Genomic DNA, 17258 nt, shown 5'->3' on the forward strand with positions numbered 1-17258 from the left:
CTATCTATCTATCTATCTATCTATCTATCTATCTATCTATCTATCTATCTATCTATCTATCTATCTATCTATCTATCATCTGCCTAAACTTGAAACACAAAGATATTAGGTGAAACTGGTTTTGTCCATCCGTCAGAACCGATTCCTTATGGGTGACTTTATTTTGGGCAAAACCTATCCAAATTTATAAATATATTCTGTCCCAGCTACAAGAGGTGAACTATAGATGCCTGTGTATGCAAGTCTGTTGGTATTTAATGTTTTGGTTGGGAGAAAGGGTCTTGACCTTGCATTTTCATTACTGTTCTAAAGAGGCAATGAGGGATGAAGAGGGAGACAGCCAGGTGATACATGGAAACCTTTCAGTTTGGTGAAAGGGAGCAACACCTAACATTCCATCAACTTCTCTTTTATGCAGCGGAAGTAAGGCAATGCCTGACTTTTCTCAATACTTGGAAGTAAGTACTGACAAATGCCTTGACAAAAGGCATTGTTTGAACACAAGTTTGAAGTACTACTATGGGTGAATACCCCCTTTCTTTTTGCACTCAGATGAACCTAGACTGTCTGCCATCAGCAATGGAAGAAGCACAAACTTGATGTATCACGGAGTCTACTTAAATATAGGTTATTTAATATAGGCCTGATATGTGCAAGCAGTTTTGGAAAGTTTGTTTTCCAAGAAGATTTTCTTATGCTCTTTATGTGTGAGAAAGTTAAGTAAATGACATCCTAAATTCAGAATATTGACTTTAATCCTAACCCAGACTGAGTTTCTTCCAATAGTGGAGCTTACCATGGTCACTATTGACTACATACATAAAGTGGTCTAAACTTAGACCAGCTTGGATTCAAACATCCCACCCTTAGAGTATCTTAATTACAGCAGATAAAGTTCACAAGTTACACAATATGACAGGTGTGTTTGTGCACCAAGGCTCAGAATCCAGATTCCCACGAGAATTTGGTTAAACCTAAATAGAGTAAAAATCTTAAAACCAATGTGTGTGTACTTTTTGCTAATTTTTACTTTAATTAATTGAAGTTATAAGTGTATTGTGGTAATCATGCTCCTTCCTTGAAAAATTTACATTTTGAAATCAAATAATTTATTTATAAAAATAATTGGACAACAGTATCCCCTTAGGATGCCTTTAATACAAAGTACCTAATTCAGCTGATAATTTCATTCCCCAAACTCAGTTTATTTGCATTTTAGCATTGAGCTTTTTCCAGTTTCATTTCTTTATGCTTCATATTAAATTCAGAGATTTTTCTGAAAAAAAAAAAGGCCTTGTATACAACCAAACTTTAGTTAAACAAATCTTAGCTTGTGCTTACTTTATCTGTTACTTCATTCTTTGAGAAGAGGGGGCTCTTTTAAATTAAGTCCTAGACAGTCCTAATTAATTGTCACCCTAATTACTTTGCCATATATCTCAAAGGAGAAAATGTCTCTTACAAACAGACTGCAGTAAAATCATCACACCTCCTTGCATTGACAATATTTTAAATTCCTTGATTCTTTTTCACTTTTTCCCCTTGATTCTTCTTAGTTCCTATCTGATGTTTATATTTTGAAAGAATTGAATATGCCTTATTCATCTCTTCTCTGCTACAGTGCCCAGCACTTAACTGGGACAAAAAATATTTATAAAATGTAATTTAACACAGACCATTGGATTTAATTCTCATAGCATTCCTGTGAAGTAACGCCAACTTTGTTATCTCCATTTTGCTGGGATATTCACAACACAACACAAGAAAGTCCTGTCACAGCCTGCCCAGTATTCTCTCATTGGGACCAGAAAGTTTCTGTCTGTAATTTAGATTATCTTGGTCTCAAATTTGAGGAATTAAAGGGCAATCTGGTGGAAAATTTAGTTATACAGCAGACAAATGTGGCCAATGCCAAGTTATAATGGGCCCTTACCATTCATTACTGTTAATCAAAGTTTAAGGCTAGAAGCCTTGGAAAGACAAAGGTCATTTTCTGCACGGTATACTCATATTTCTTGTATCTCACACACACACACACACACCCACACACACACACACACACACACACACACACACATCCTTCTCAGTCTGTGGCTCTGAATTGCCAAGCCTTCTTACTTCTCATTGAAAGACTGTAACTTTGGCCAATCAGATTCCAATAAGACTGTGTCTCTGAATCACTAGCGTTGGACATGAGCTTTCAGGAAGCCCTCACTCTTGGACTGAAGAAGGACTTTTGCCCTGGTTTTCCTCAAATGTGTTTCTGTTGATTAAAGTTGATGAGAGAGAAAGAAAAATACCGGATGGTTTCACTCATAGCAGGAGTATAATGGAACAGGCGAGAAAATAACAAAAATAATGAACAACCATAGACCAGAGACATTCTGTGGGGGTGGAGTGGGGAATGGGATCAAAAACGGGGGAGGGGGGGAAGGGAGGGAAATGCACGGGACTATGGTGGTGGCACAGGGGTGATTTGGTGATGGGAAACCCGTAGGGATTACAATTGAGATGAAAAAAAAAATGTGAAAAATGATGTAAAAATAAACTTTTTAATAAAAAAAAAAAAAAGTTGATGAGCTTTCCAGCCACCTCAATGGAAGCGAAATGACCAGTTTGGAAGAATGAACTCCAGTGTTTCTTTGTGTTCATCAAAATAACTGTGCACCTCCCCGCCAAGATAGTGTGCTTGAGGTACTTTGCATGAATGTTGTCCAGTTCACGGCTCCGCTGTTTTTTGGCATTGCCTTTGCAGGAATTCTTTCACAGAGAATGTGACCATCGAGAAACCACAAGTGTCCTTGGATGCAACTGAAAATAAAAAAGGTAAAAAGAAATAGTTCGGCTTAGGTCAGCATGAAATAAGACTTTTAAAATGCACAAAAATGTTTAGCTGCATTAGCAATCAAAATTGATTAAACTAAGAAATGTTATCTCCCTTCAAATTTGGAAAAAAATTTCCTCTTCAAGAGAATAGGGAGAGTGCAGGCATCTACGCATTCTCTTGCTGCTGGCTGTGTGTACCAATTAGATGAAACGTTCCAGTGACTATTTACTACACACAAGAAAAGATTTAAAAATTATTCTTCCATATTAGAAATTATGCTTCTACATATTTATTGTAAGGAAAAACTTAAGGATAGACCAAAAAATTATACAAAAGATTAATAGGAGAAAAAAAAAAAAAAACAGAAAATGCCTGCAGTACTAGTACGGAGTGGGTATGTAAGTTAAGTGGTATGAATAAATATAAATAATAAATTATTTATTTAGATAAGTAAATTAAGTGGTCATCAGCCAATAAAATAATATAAAGACACCCCAATGTTTTGAAGAATATTTTTGACATACTATTTAATGAAGAATTGACTCTAAGCAACACAGTCTGCAAGGAAATTTAATGCCCATTTTTATTTTCTCACTTACATTTTCTCTTTCTTTCCTTCCAAACCTCATATGTAAGCTTCATGTGATAAAAGAGCTATTTCTGATTTTAAGATGAAACAATTAAGAGAAATATCATTTTTCCTTCCAAAAGTCATCTAACTAGCTTTTTGTCAAAAGAAAAAGAAAATTCTAATGTTAAGAGTAAAACAGACTACTAACGTGTCTATACTTTAAAAAAAAAAAAGTGCCTAGTTTTCTATTGCAAATCAGTTTCTATTCCATTGTCTTTGTTCTCAATACGTAAATACAAACCCCCTTACCTCCTTCAACAATAACAGTAGTGACCCCCAGAGGTGTCTGAAAAATTCAGATCCGTTGAATCAAAACCTCCGAAAAGAAGATGCAATAGTCTGTATTTTTACCAGCCTTTTCACTGAGTCTGAGTCTCCGTAAGGCCTAAGAACCACTAATTCACTAGAATCAGATAGAATAGGAATGCATCAGCAGATACAGAATAAGCGCTGATAAACCGCTGTCCTGATTCTCTTTCTCTTACCATTTCTTCCTTTTCAAATATTTAAAACTGCAGCTCTTTGAGTTTGTTTGTTTGTTTGTTTTTAAGATTTATTCATTTATGCATACAGAACTGGGGCACAGGCCAGAGGTGTGGGGAGTGAGAGCATTCACCAGAGACAGAGTGGAGAGCGGAACAGGCAGATTGACAAAGTACACTGCTGAGGGGAGTTGCGGGCGGGTCAGGAGAGGTCTGCCGCGCCATGTGGGTCCCCTCTGGGGCAGGCGGGGATCGAACTTGCACTGAAGTGGCGGCCCACTTGCAGTGCTGTGTCCTAGTCCACTGTGCCCCCAGGGAGGGCCCTCTTTAAATGTTTTTTATTCTTTGGTGTGTGCCATAAATATTCATTGGGGACTGTTTTAGAAAGATGTTTGATTGAATGCAGAAGCCAGAGTAAATATCAGTTGGGCCAACTTGATGCAATTTCTGTATTTCTAATGACTTGGGAAATTATAAACAGCAGATCCCAGATTCGAATCACCATAGATCTATTTGTAGCAAAGGATGACATTTACATTGTACATTTTTCTCCCTTAATTTTTTTATTTGAAATAATCCTCTAATCTTCTGAGATTTAATAAAATAATTTTTAATTGTAGTTTTCCACTGAATTTCAAAGTGCTTAGTGATGTAATAAAAGTTGACTACATATGTGTTTGATCAAATTATCCTATTTGAGATTTCAGAATTTGTACTCTTTTCATTTTGGTTAATAGTTGTCATCTTAAATTTACATTTTTTGTTTTTTTAGTGGTGATTCCAAAATTTCTGAGTGACACCAAAGAAATACACTGTGATAATGGTGAGTTCCAATTAAAGTGTTACGAACATATAATTAATACTTAGGCACAACAGCTTTGAATAAATTATCACTTTATCATATTTGGTATCCTTAGACTACGTCTATAATTTAAGTTAAAAGATTTATGCATGAGGTAATAGCTATTTTTGCCTGCAAAAGACATTTTTAATTTTCTATTTTTAAACATGAAATGTGATTGAGGACAGAGACTTGCAAAATTGTTTCAAGAGGCTCTAAGTGTTAAGAGCTGGGGTGCAGGTCAGAGATGCAGGGGGTGACGGGGTGAGAGAGTCCACCAGAGACAGAGTGAGGAGCAGAACAGGCAGATACAATGAAAAACATTGCTGAGAGGAGCAGCAGGTGAGACAGGAGAGGTCTGCTGTGCCATGTGGGTCACCTCCCTGGCTGGGGATCAAACTAACACTGAAGCTGCTGTGACAGGCTTCATAGTGCTGAGACTTAACACCTCGGGCCACCAGGGAGTCCCCTACTGATTGATTTTTAGGGTCTTATTCCACCACAGTGGTTCTCTTTCTGCCAGATTATTAATGTAATGGACAATCCTTGAATAAAATTTTCCTATAACAATTGAGAGCTTTGAAGCCAATTTTAAATTTACTTTCTTAAACTTTATGGATTTTTACCAAGGTGTGATCAAGAAAAATTGTATTTTAGAGTATATATTTCAAATAGTATCTAGACTTTCTGTTCATTATTCATCAAGTAGTCTTACAAATCTACCATTCTAGAGAGTTTACTTACTTTTCCCACATCGCAAGCTATTAATTTCCTGAGCTGGATCACAAGGAAGATTTTGATATTCATTATTCAAAGTTTATGAATCATCTTAATATCATATAATAATATGATGGAAAAAATAAGAATTCTGCTTATCAGTTTTATTTTTTAACAATAAATAAATTTACAAATAAACATATTTTTGCTAAAACAAGCTCTTAGATGATTGAGCCTTTCACAAATAAAAAAAAATTTGTGGCAAAATATTAAAGCTGAAAAAAATAAAAATGTAGGATGAAGGCCTAATTTATTATAAATAAAACTCTCCTAATTTAATGATGCCTAATTTGTATCATCTAAAATGCAATTTAATTTACTCATTATTTTAATATTACTCAAATCACAGTAGACTGGTGGGTTCTTTGGTCATGTAGTTCAAAAGCATCAGCAAATATATCCAATTAATGAAAAATAGCAGTGAAAATAAGTATATCCAATTAATGAAAAATGCCATCTATTCCTTCTGTTATTCCCTCCCTGCATTTATCATTCATTCTCGTACTCCAGAAAATTATATGCTACTCAATTCCCCTGCGAGACTGGCACCCACAGTGTAGAGGGAAAGGGTCTAGTGTGAAAACTAGGAGCAAGATGAGAATCAACATTTCTTGAGTGCCTTGTGTGTGCCTGACTTGGGGTTACATACACCATCAGGAAAGTCACTTTGAAAGGCTCCTATTTTCTCACTTTGAAATGAAGTGATTGAATGGGAAGATCTCATTTTTTTTCAGCTCCCAGGTAACATGGTGCAGAGGTTATGAACATGATAGATAACGCTCTTCCACCTTGTTCGTGTTTTTCTGTGGATATAAACTAGTCCTACCAGGATCTTCACAATTTATCTTCCTACTTTTATGGTATCATAGAAGATTAGAGAAATAACTTGATGATGCCTCAGAACAGGTGGGATTATCTTTTAGTGTCTAGGCTCTTCTCATGTATGTTATGAATTATGATCATGCCTCAAGAGGGCAATAAAATTCTGTGGTTAAAAGAAATCCATTAAAACAATGAAAGCTTCAAACAGCTTTCCCAGGTATACTTGCCAAATAGGTTAAGCAGCCTGTGACCACCATACCTCACGCTGGGTCCTGCGTAGATCTAAGGTGAGCTGGCCTGAGACAAGTTGGAACTGGACTGGGAAGCATGCCAAGGAAGCACCAGGTGTCTGGAGGCAGTAGCACTGATGATTCAGTTGAGGATGATGGCAGAAGCAAATCAGTTTTCAGGCAGGGGTCTGGGATGCAGCAATGAAGGCTGAGGTAGAGTTTCTGATGAAACCAGAAATAAGCACTTGTTAAACTCTTGCATAAGAGGATGATTGCAGTTTTGTCTTAGCGGGGCTGAGCTTCAAGGTTGTCATATTGAAATATCCATATCAACAGAGAGTATAAACTGAAGAAAAATGAATTATTAGTGACCACTTTAAAAACAGATATCCTTTTATCAGCGCTTCTCAGAAGGGAAGGTAAGAGGGAGGTGGGCAAATCAGGACAAAGGGAACAATTTCTGGTGAAGGGTAGATTTGGATTTTTAGTGGTGAACTGAATGTAATATATACACATGTAGATTTTCCTGAAAGAAGGCCTGAAGCTTATATAATTCTATAGTGCAATGCTACTTTCATTAAAAAAAATCCTATTAAGTAAGGGTACATCTTTTCTGTGACTACTGTTTTGAACAATTATTCATTTACCTGGTCCTGAACTTGAAAGTGTAGGTGTTTAAATTCCCTCTTCTGCCTAGAAAATAGTTCTCTTGAAAGCATATTCTTTTCCCCTGAACTCCAGCTTATTTAAAGTGTGATGTTGAGTTTACAGTCTCCACTTGAATCAGATTTCACACCCAACATAGCCTGTGTTTACTCTGTCTCTCTGAGTACTTTAAACAGAATATGTTGGAGGGAAAAATTGTTGATGAAAAATCTGTGTATTAATAATAAGTGCTTCATTTTGAATTAAAAGTTGTGGTTCTTTTCAGGATGAAGTCTAATAATGCAATCTCACCCTTGTTCTTTTCTTTTTCCTTTATTATATAACATTTCAAGGGTTGCTATGACCCCTGAAATTATAGATGGTATACTCACATCTAATATCTAGATAAAGTCTTTACTAACAAGTAAAGTGAATTCAGCAGATTAACCCAATTCAATTCATCGAGTTATTCAACCAAATTGGCTAGCTGTTTCTTTTTTCCAATAAGTCTTTTTCCTACAATAAAATTATCATCTGATACATTATTATTATTGTTCCTAATTTATATCAGTAGTTTTTTTCTTCCATGGTTGAGGACACTATGTATGGTAGAACAGAAATATATAGGTATATTTTTCTTTTCCCCCATTTTCATTGTTTTAGGATATGATGAGTTATATTAAGATCTCCCAAATTTGTTTTCAAACCTAGAGCAAAACATCCATAAGGTGGGTGTTATTCATAGCCATGAATTTAGGAGTGCATCTCTCCAGACATCTAAGAAATACCATACTAATGGGAGATGGTGGTGGAGAGGAAGATAACTCCACTGTTGCTTGAACTGGATTCAGAGGTGAAGAGAACTCATTAAAAATCGAAGATAAACCGTCAGATTTGATTTTAGAAAAATCTTTGTAATATCTATACAGGAAAAACAATTAACAGGATAATCTACTTTTTAAAATTTCAATTGTATAGTTTCCTACAGCAAATCCTGTCATTTTTTTTTGTTGTTGCTGTGTTGCTAAACATCATTGGACATTTATTTAAATGTAATGCAAGGCTCCTTTCATTTTTATCAGTGTTTCTATTTGTAAGAAAAATGAAAATAATGTCATAGGTATATATACAGTCATGGCTAACTTGCAGTGTTAATGTATAAAAAAAACATTTTACTCCAAAGTAGCTTTGCAAATGCCTTGCAAAGAAATATTAATGAAAAGATTGTCCAAAAATGCTTCTTAAGAGGCAACAACATTCCAGCAAAGACAAACTTCAAGTTACCCATGACTCGTACATGTCCTATGAAGTTATTTTCCTTTTTTCTCCCAAATAGAATCACTTAAAAAATAACTTAGAATCAAGTCTGAAGTAACTTGCTGGATTCTCACAGGCTTAGACAGAGTATATGGATTTCTCTTTCATGCTTCAGGGTACTTGCTGAGATTGCGGTGGCCCCAGGGAGGTCCCAGCATGCTCTGCGGATGTTTCTGTATCTGACTGTTTGGTGTAATATTGGCATTCACTCTTCCCTCCACCCTGCTGCCTCTGAGCTACTATGTCAATGCAATGGCAGTTTAATACCATTCGCCAAAAGAAATTTTTCCCATCCCTGCTGGCATCCTTCTGTCACCACTCCATTGAGCCATCACTCTCCTCTACACAGTTGCTAGATATAAGCAGTAAATGCCGTGACAATGTTATCAATCCACCAAAGAGACATTTTCCCACCTTCTGTGCCTTTAAAGTTTTAAAAGGTGAGCAGAAAATATCATCTGTCTAAAACCAACTAAAGGCAACAGCTGTTACATGAAGCAAAGTCTACCAAATTTGACAAACAGAAAATCCAGCCGAAGTCACAAATCAACTCTGATCAGAATGGCAAAAAGAAAATCAGCAGTGAGGGCTAAAGGTTGTTCAAAGGAATATTTTTAAAATAACACCGTAATCATAATATAATTTTAAGCATTATCCATTTCACAGTTGTCTTTTCTGTGTTCTTGTGTGTGTGTGTGTTTTTTAAGATAAAGATACACAATGTTATATCAAGCAGATCTTCACACATCCGAAATTGGAGCTAAATCCTGAATTTAATCCAAAGATCAAAGATTATTACTCTGAAGTCCCATTTGATGTGGTCACGGTGAGAATCGGAGCAGAGGCTTCGAAGTGTCAGTGCAAGGTGTGCCTGCAGGAACCCGCGGGACCCAGGTATGGGAGGCTGCCCAGGGGAGATGGCAGACTGGCAGGCGTATAGCGCATGGGCCCTTCAAAGAGGCCCAGCTCAGGGGTTGATTATTTCATAGGCATGTTGACAAAATATATGGACATACTAGCACTCGTTTTTCTAGCCTCAGTGGGATTTTTTCTACTGACACTTTTGAGAATTGCCAACTCCTTTTGTTCGTAATTTGAAATGAAGCATAGATCTTCATACCTTCTGTGTTTTCTGGCAGGGCAGACACTGATGAGCCAGCTCGGGAAGGGGATGTGCTTGGTTCCCCTGGGAGCTGAGAGTATTAGTGCTAAGAAAAGAGTATGCCCATCCTGGGCCTCAATCTGACACTACCACGTCTTTGGGCAATTTGTTTCCCAGTTCTGTGTCATGTGCTCTATATTTTTCAATTGTATTAAGTTGTGTTGAATGAGATAATGTAGGACACAATTGGGTGAATAAATAGCTCCCTTCCCTGTACTTGAATGTGACTTGATGTCCCACATAACTCTTGGCATAACAACGTACTGTGGAAGGGTTCATTCCCCCCAGCACCACATTTTGGGTTTCTTATGTGAATGTACAGATGTTATTTCTTGTTTACATAGATTATCAGTGTTTAATAAGTCACTGAAGAATGAATCCATTTGGTCTGAATAAATATCTACCTCTCTCTTTCTCTCTCTGTCTGGCTCCAGCTTTGCCAACTACCCTCTAGGCTTAGGCATGAACAAAATCTCAGTGCTTGTGGTGGATGAATCTTCACCACAGGGTGAGAATCTGATCACGTACAAACTCACCATCTATCGGGAAGACCGGCCAAGTCTACCCTTGTTTGAAGACTTCACAGCATGTGGTTTTGTGCAAGTAAGTAAACTTTACCTTTGTACTTGGATTGAATTGAGAATGATCTGCTAAGCAGGTGAAAAATGCCAAATGGAAATTGTAAGGAAAAAAGGAATGCTTTTATACCCAAACTCTGGTGTCATTTCAAAAGCGCAGGTATTCATCCCATCACGATTTTCTCTTTGATGGGGTGTCTTCTCCATGTACTTCTTGTATTTGGTGTATTTATTGTGGTTAATATTGCAAAAATAAATAAATAAATAAAAAAGCCAAAGTGCTCACACTTACCTAAGTAATTGGTTTTACATTTCCCTTCTAAATTGTGCTGTTTCCTGGATTTATTCTTGAATCTACTTTTAAAATTTTAAACTAGATTCAGTGAATTTTTTTAAATAATATAATAGCTTGCTTTTACATCATTTTGTGCATTTTTCCATCTCAGTTGTAATCCCCATGGGCTTCCCATGACCAGATCACCTGTGTGCCATCACCATAGTCCAGTGCATTTCCCTCCCCCCACGGTTTTTGATCCCATCCCTACTCCACCTCATAAAGTATGTCTGGTATATAGCTATTCATTATTATTATAATTTCTCGCATGGTCCATTATACTCCTGCTATAAGTGAAACCACCTGTTATTTTTCCTTTTCTTTCTGGTATATTCAGTGAAATTTACTTTAAAGAATTAGAAGAAACCTTATGAAGCCATTCTAGAAAAAGGATGCCAGATGATGGAGATTAAGTTGTGTGGGTAGATGGCCTCATCCACTATCATACTCCATCATTCCCACAGGCTGCTGTCTAGCTATGGGTACCACATAACCAGTCTGCACCCCCTGCTGATTTTCCAAAGGATGAATGGGGCCCCAGGACTTTGTTTTTGTTTGGCGTTTCTCTTCTGTTTTTTTCCCTCTATTAGAAATGTTCGTATAACCTGCCTCCCGCCATCTACCCTCATTTCAGGTGGCTCCATCATACCATACCTATTGCTTAACTCAGGAAGTATCATTGTAATGTGTGTCTTGGTCTTGGAGATTTATTTGCTGCTGGTACCTTTGGAGCTCAGAGGGTTAACAAAAGGGAGAGATGACCATCTGGGTCTCAGTGAGGAAGATGGATACCATGTTTTCTTAAATATAGTGGCCATTTACAGTGCAACAGGTCTTCCAGGAACATGTTGTTCATTATCATTTCAAAAACAACATTGATAAGGAAAAATGATCCAAGGAAGACACTGAAATACAAACAAACAAACAAACAAACAAACACTATTCTAAGATCTGTTCAGTTAATGTTCTATTAAGGACATTAAATGAGAACTTCCTATATCCGCACCCTCTTTCCCTCTACCACTGCTGTCTCATCCATTTCCAAGAGTTTATTACTGTCTTGTAAAGGGACCCATTACTGAGATTTTTATTTTTCTAAGAAATGCCCTCTATAAGTTATGAATTACCACTAATTCCAACAGAATTTCATATTGGTTTAGAACAGGACAGAACTGTAATTCTGAGATGGTAACAAGTGTAGTTTTTTAAATAAGAAAAGAGAATTTCATGGTTATGAAGAAATGGGATCAACTAAGTCAAGTAAGTTCCTTTATGCTACTTTAAATGGCAGGGCATTAAATATAGCAGGCAGCTTTTCCAGGATTATTTGATAACTTTTAATGCAATAGCTACTAACATTCTTGTTGGACATAGTTTAGGGAGCACTGTGCTTGACTATGGTGAAAATTTCAAAATATGGTTCATTCTGTTCTCTTGGCTTTTTTTGAGTTGCTATAGCTCAATCTTTTTCCAAATTGGAAATGAATTAAAAAGTATTTCTCACTTTATAAAACTCATATATTTAATTTTATTTAAAAAATTCTATGGATGACTACATTATTAAATTGGTCAGTAAACCTGACTTTTATATAGTATTAAAAAAGTAAAAGGACTTTTATAGAAGTATATCATAAAGTCTAAAAAGGAAAATAAAACCTCTATACTAAGACATGAGTGAATGTAGTTTTACTTTAAACTTGTCACCAGTGAGGTTTATATTACTGTATTTTTTCTGTATCTTTGAAATAGAGCTTTGTTGTCCACAACTGACATGGGTGTATTCTTCGAAGTCACTCAAGACGTTCATATGATATGATTAACTAAGAAACGACTCATTCTTTATTCTGTTGTCAAGCCCATTGAATGGGTATTAATATTTTAATATAATTTTTTTCACTTTCTAAGTATTCACAAAAGGGCAAAATCCTTGTACTGAATCATTATTATCAACTTTTTCAGGAGTATCTGTTCCTTCCCAGTGGTCAGTTGGAGAAACCTTTGCATTTTGAATGTAATTCTATACAGGGGAACTATCTAGGGAGAGGCAGCAGGAATGGGAATGTTATCATGAGTAGGGGGCATTGGAGAGGTGGAATAGGCAGGATTTGCCTGCTTCTCTCTGGTTTGTCACTCCACTGCTCTTTTTTTTCTTTTTTTGAAGATTTATTTATTTATGCATACAGAGCTGGGCTATAGGCTAGAGGTGCAGGGGCAGTAAGAGACTTCACCAGAGACAGAGTGGGGAGCATAACAGGCAGATCGACAAAGTACACTGCTGAGGGGAGCAGAGGGTGAGACAAGAGAGGTCTGCTGCGCCATGTGGGTCACCTCGGGGGCTGGGGATCAACTAGTTTGCAGTGCTGCGTCTTAACCCCTTGAGCCATGAAGTAGGGCCCCACTTCGTTGCTCTTATGATACTGCTGTGGTTCAATTCTGGCTCTTTGTTGAACCAGAATCTGTCCCTATGATTGTCCCTGACTTTGTCCATATTTATCTCCCTTATTTCCAGTTCCATTTTGCAGGTTGATCAATAGCCTCAAGAACTCTCTATCATAGTTTGTGTCAAGAGTGGCAAGCTGTGCATGCTTTGGTCATTCCTGTCTCTCCTTGCCAGCCCCTGATTTTTCCAGATCTGTGTTCCATTATTTGTGTGTTTTATGTTTCTGCTCACCTGATCTGAGCTGACCTGTTACTCTTCCCTAGACACACCTCCCAATTATGTGACACTGGCCACACTGTCCCTTCCCACTGGAAACTAAAAGGAGTTAATTGGATGATAATTCTGAAAGGTGTACCTGGGATACCACAGATGTATAAAGTAATTCTCTAAAGCTCAGAACTGCCCAGAGGATAATAGTTAAAATGAGGTCCATTGACCAAGTCCCAGGCCCTGTCCTTACATTTTTAGTCTTTTAAATCCTTCTGACATCTCTGTAGATGGAATTCTATTACAAACCCTAGGTTTTGGAGGGGTCAAACCCATGTATCAGAGAGGGAAAAGAAGTTGCCCAAGGTTCCACAGCCAGTGTTAGGACTTGCCTTCCCCCAGGGTCCCTGGAAACCACTCACCTCTCGGTTAGCTCCATGGGGGTGGTCATAAGGTGGGATCATACATTATGCTGCCTTCTCATCTTGGCTCTCTTCACTTAGCAATCTGGGGTGTTTTTTTTTTCCATGTCTTTTCATGTTTTGAAAGCTCATTTCTTTTAAGCACAAGCATTCTTTTGAGTAGTATTTATAATAACTAGAAGCTGGAAATAATTCATTGAGATGAACAAACTCAGTATCTTACTATTAAGTTACCTTAGAATTAATCACTGATACACACAAACATGGTAGATTCTTCAATCATTGATCTGTAGATTTTTATGTATTTAGAGTGAACAATGTGCTTAAAGTTTGTGCACTTTACAATGTGAAATATGTATAAAAATATGGGCTATATAAAAATTACATAGATTGTATATAAATACTTCACTCATACAAGCAATAAGTATTGATAGGGCAGTATGATATCTTCAAAAACATGCCTCTTTTCTCAAATGTTGATGAGAAGTCAATGATGTAATTAAAGAATAATTATATTAGGAATTTATTAGTGTAATATGAAAGAAAATACTAGAAAATTCTGTAGAATGCATCCTACAGTTGATTACAGTAAGTATTTCAGTCATTTCTAAAAATCCTTTCTGGGCCTTTCTTTTTTGTTCACTATGTTCCCACAACAATCCCATTTTTCACAACATGGAAAAATATCTAATAATCACTAGTATTTTCTAGCCTTCCTTTTAGAAACTGTCACATGGGTGCACAGATAGTGAATAAATAATGTAGATTGTTTAAGACACTTAACTAGGCCAGAGTGACCTCACAGAGTAGAAGAAGTCAATAGCAGAAGCAGGATTTTCTCACCATAGGCTCCAGTTAAAAGTCTAATCCAGAGACCTTTCCCCCTTCTTTCTCTTTTATGTTAATCTCATTAGAGTCTTTAGGTTTCACTGCAAGCTGATACCATGATGAAGTTTAGAACACAAAGAGTGAAGGATAAAATTTCTAATCTCCTATCAGTTCTCATGTATTTGAGAATTTCCAAATTAAGGTAATAGCTAAACAAATATACTTTATGAGACTTAGAAACTTTTGGTCTTCCAAATTGTTTTTTCTTCTATGTTAATAACCATAGTGCCTCACTGTATGCTGAAGATTCAAGTCCAGAGTTGAACTGCTGCAGACTAAATAATAGGCAGTTCTATCGGAATCCCCAAAGTCTATACTCAGGAATCTTAAAGGAAATAAATTAAATTTTAATTACATTTCATTTGTTGGTTAAGGGAAAAATTTGCAAGTCCTAGTTACATTTCAAATTAGATTTGATTAATTTGATTAGATTAATGGTCATCATCATTAAATTTTAAATAAACATAAATAACTTAAAAATGTAAATCCAATTTTCATTAATCAAGTCTCCTAATTTTTCTTCCCCATATTCTCTCACCTTGTGAACAGCAACTATTCATTTTACTGAAAGACAAATAGTGAAGAACAAGCAAATGTAAGACTTATCAGTCAATTAAAATATCAATTACTATGATATTTTGGTGAATAATAAGGTAATTTAATCATTTTGTTAGACACTTGTATCATTTATATGATCAGGCATTATTAAGCACCTACTTAGCCATAATTAAGTATTGGAATTTAGAGTCTGTTTCTAAAAATATTACCAATTGGAATTTGTACACAGTTGCCACAGAGAAAAAGAAGTTTAATTTAAATGCATGGTATAACACAACAAGATTTGCACCACACTTGGCATTATGATATTGGGGCAGCTTAATTCCTTGTTTGGGGGTGCTATACCATACATGGCAGGCTGTCTTATAGCATCCCTGGCCTCTGAACACTGGCTTCTAGTATTTCCTCTCACCTTTAACTTATAACAACCAAACTTTCTAGATACTGCCAAATCAAACCCAGTTGAGAACTACTAAGAGAATCTGTGCTTCTACTCTTCAGAATTTACTAGAATTGTGATGATTAGGGAAGTAAATCCTTCAATACTAAATATAGACAATCATTCTTACCTTTGTCATCCTTTTTTAAAAAATAATTTTTGTAGTCGTTGATACTACTCTGATAGCTCATATTCTGCTCATTAATTTGTCATTTTTTGGTCTAATGTAATTATAACCAGAAAGATGTATTTAATTATAGAAAGCCTGATTCGTAATGAAACATAAAAATGTCATATAACATACCAACACTGTAGTTTCGTTTTGATTTACCCAAAGATATAGTAAAGTTGTACTGTTAGGAAGAAAGATTTAGAAGGTAATAAACTGTTATTATAGCTGGAATATGTCATGCTTAGCAATTAATAAAATATATTGATGTTCTAAAATACATATGGGGAAATATGTCTTAATATCTCATTCCAACTCCAAAATTTTGACATGGAAAACAATATAACATCCACAGAAATTGATTTGTATAGATGATCTGTGTTCTCATATACATTTTGTCCCCAAAGAATTTCGCCAGAATAAAACCATAAATAAAATGTATGGAAAGATCATATAGCAGAAGCAATGAAGACTACATTTCATAGATCCATTTTTTTAGAAGCAGTTTTTATTTTAAAATAAATTGTACTTAATAAGGGGAAAATACAAAGGTAAGAGAAAATACCCTTGAAAAGAGAACTATCCAGCATTTACTACACATTTAAAACTGACATTTGCTGCTTTATTTAAAAAAAGACATTAGCAGTCTGGATGCTGAGTTATTAAATGATGTGTGAATAACTCCAATTATAACATTTGGAAATACTTTATCATTTTCCACTTATTTTTCATAAGTTTTCAGAACCACAGAGGACTCTTACAAAGCAACTAAGCAATAGTTGCCTAACATCTTAGCAAATAGTCTTGATACAAGAATATTGTTTAGTAAAAACCTTTGTTTTTATTTAATAAAAACCTTTGTTCATTTCCAAGTTGTAGCATTGATTCAATACTCATTTTCTTGGTTTTGAATTATAATGCCTCTGTATACCAGAGAAATGTAATTTCAGTTTTCAACACTAGAGTGTGTTTTAGGGAAATACTCTCAGCCAGCAAATGTGTATAAAGTGTCTGTATTTTGTTCTTAGGAATATTCCAGAAGCTTGAGAGCAGCAGCAGTGGTGGTGGGCCAGAAGGGAGACCAGAATTACTTCCCCATCTTACTTAATGTCCCCAACCCAGGCATAGGTAACTTTTTTTTTTTTTTAAGATTTATTTGTGAATACAGAACTGGGGTACAGGCCAGAGGTACAGGGGCAGTGAGAGGATTCACCAGAGACAGAGTGGGGAGCAGAACAGGCAGATCGTGGAAGTACACTGCTGAGGGGAGCAGCGGGCGGGTCAGGAGAGGTCTGCCGCGCCATGTGGCGCTCCTCCAGGGCAGGCGGGGATCGAACTCGTGTGGAAGTGGCTTTAGCTTAGTGCAGTGCTTTAACCTGCTACGCCACCAGGGAGGGCCAGGCATAGGTAACTTTTATTCTCCTCTCCTTTCTTAACATATGGAGAAACTAAAACTTTTTAGAAACATGCCCAAGTTCTGTGGAACCCG

General features: G+C 36.3%; 1 protein-coding gene across 2 annotated transcripts in view; it reads left to right on the forward strand.

Moving 5' to 3' along the window:
- CPED1 (cadherin-like and PC-esterase domain containing 1) overlaps nucleotides 1–17258 on the forward strand; it is a 248922-nt gene that overhangs the window by 121857 nt on the left and 109807 nt on the right. For both annotated transcript variants that reach the window (XM_004677169.2, XM_012720742.1), the window contains exons 12-15: nucleotides 2756–2826; nucleotides 4713–4763; nucleotides 9280–9466; nucleotides 10169–10337. In XM_004677169.2, the coding sequence (XP_004677226.1) occupies nucleotides 2756–2826; nucleotides 4713–4763; nucleotides 9280–9466; nucleotides 10169–10337 (478 nt within the window). The remainder of the gene's footprint in view (nucleotides 1–2755; nucleotides 2827–4712; nucleotides 4764–9279; nucleotides 9467–10168; nucleotides 10338–17258) is intronic.

Source organism: Condylura cristata, unplaced genomic scaffold (assembly GCF_000260355.1).
Source record: "Condylura cristata isolate star-nosed mole 26May11 unplaced genomic scaffold, ConCri1.0 scaffold00005, whole genome shotgun sequence".
NCBI classification, from domain to species: domain Eukaryota; kingdom Metazoa; phylum Chordata; class Mammalia; order Eulipotyphla; family Talpidae; genus Condylura; species Condylura cristata.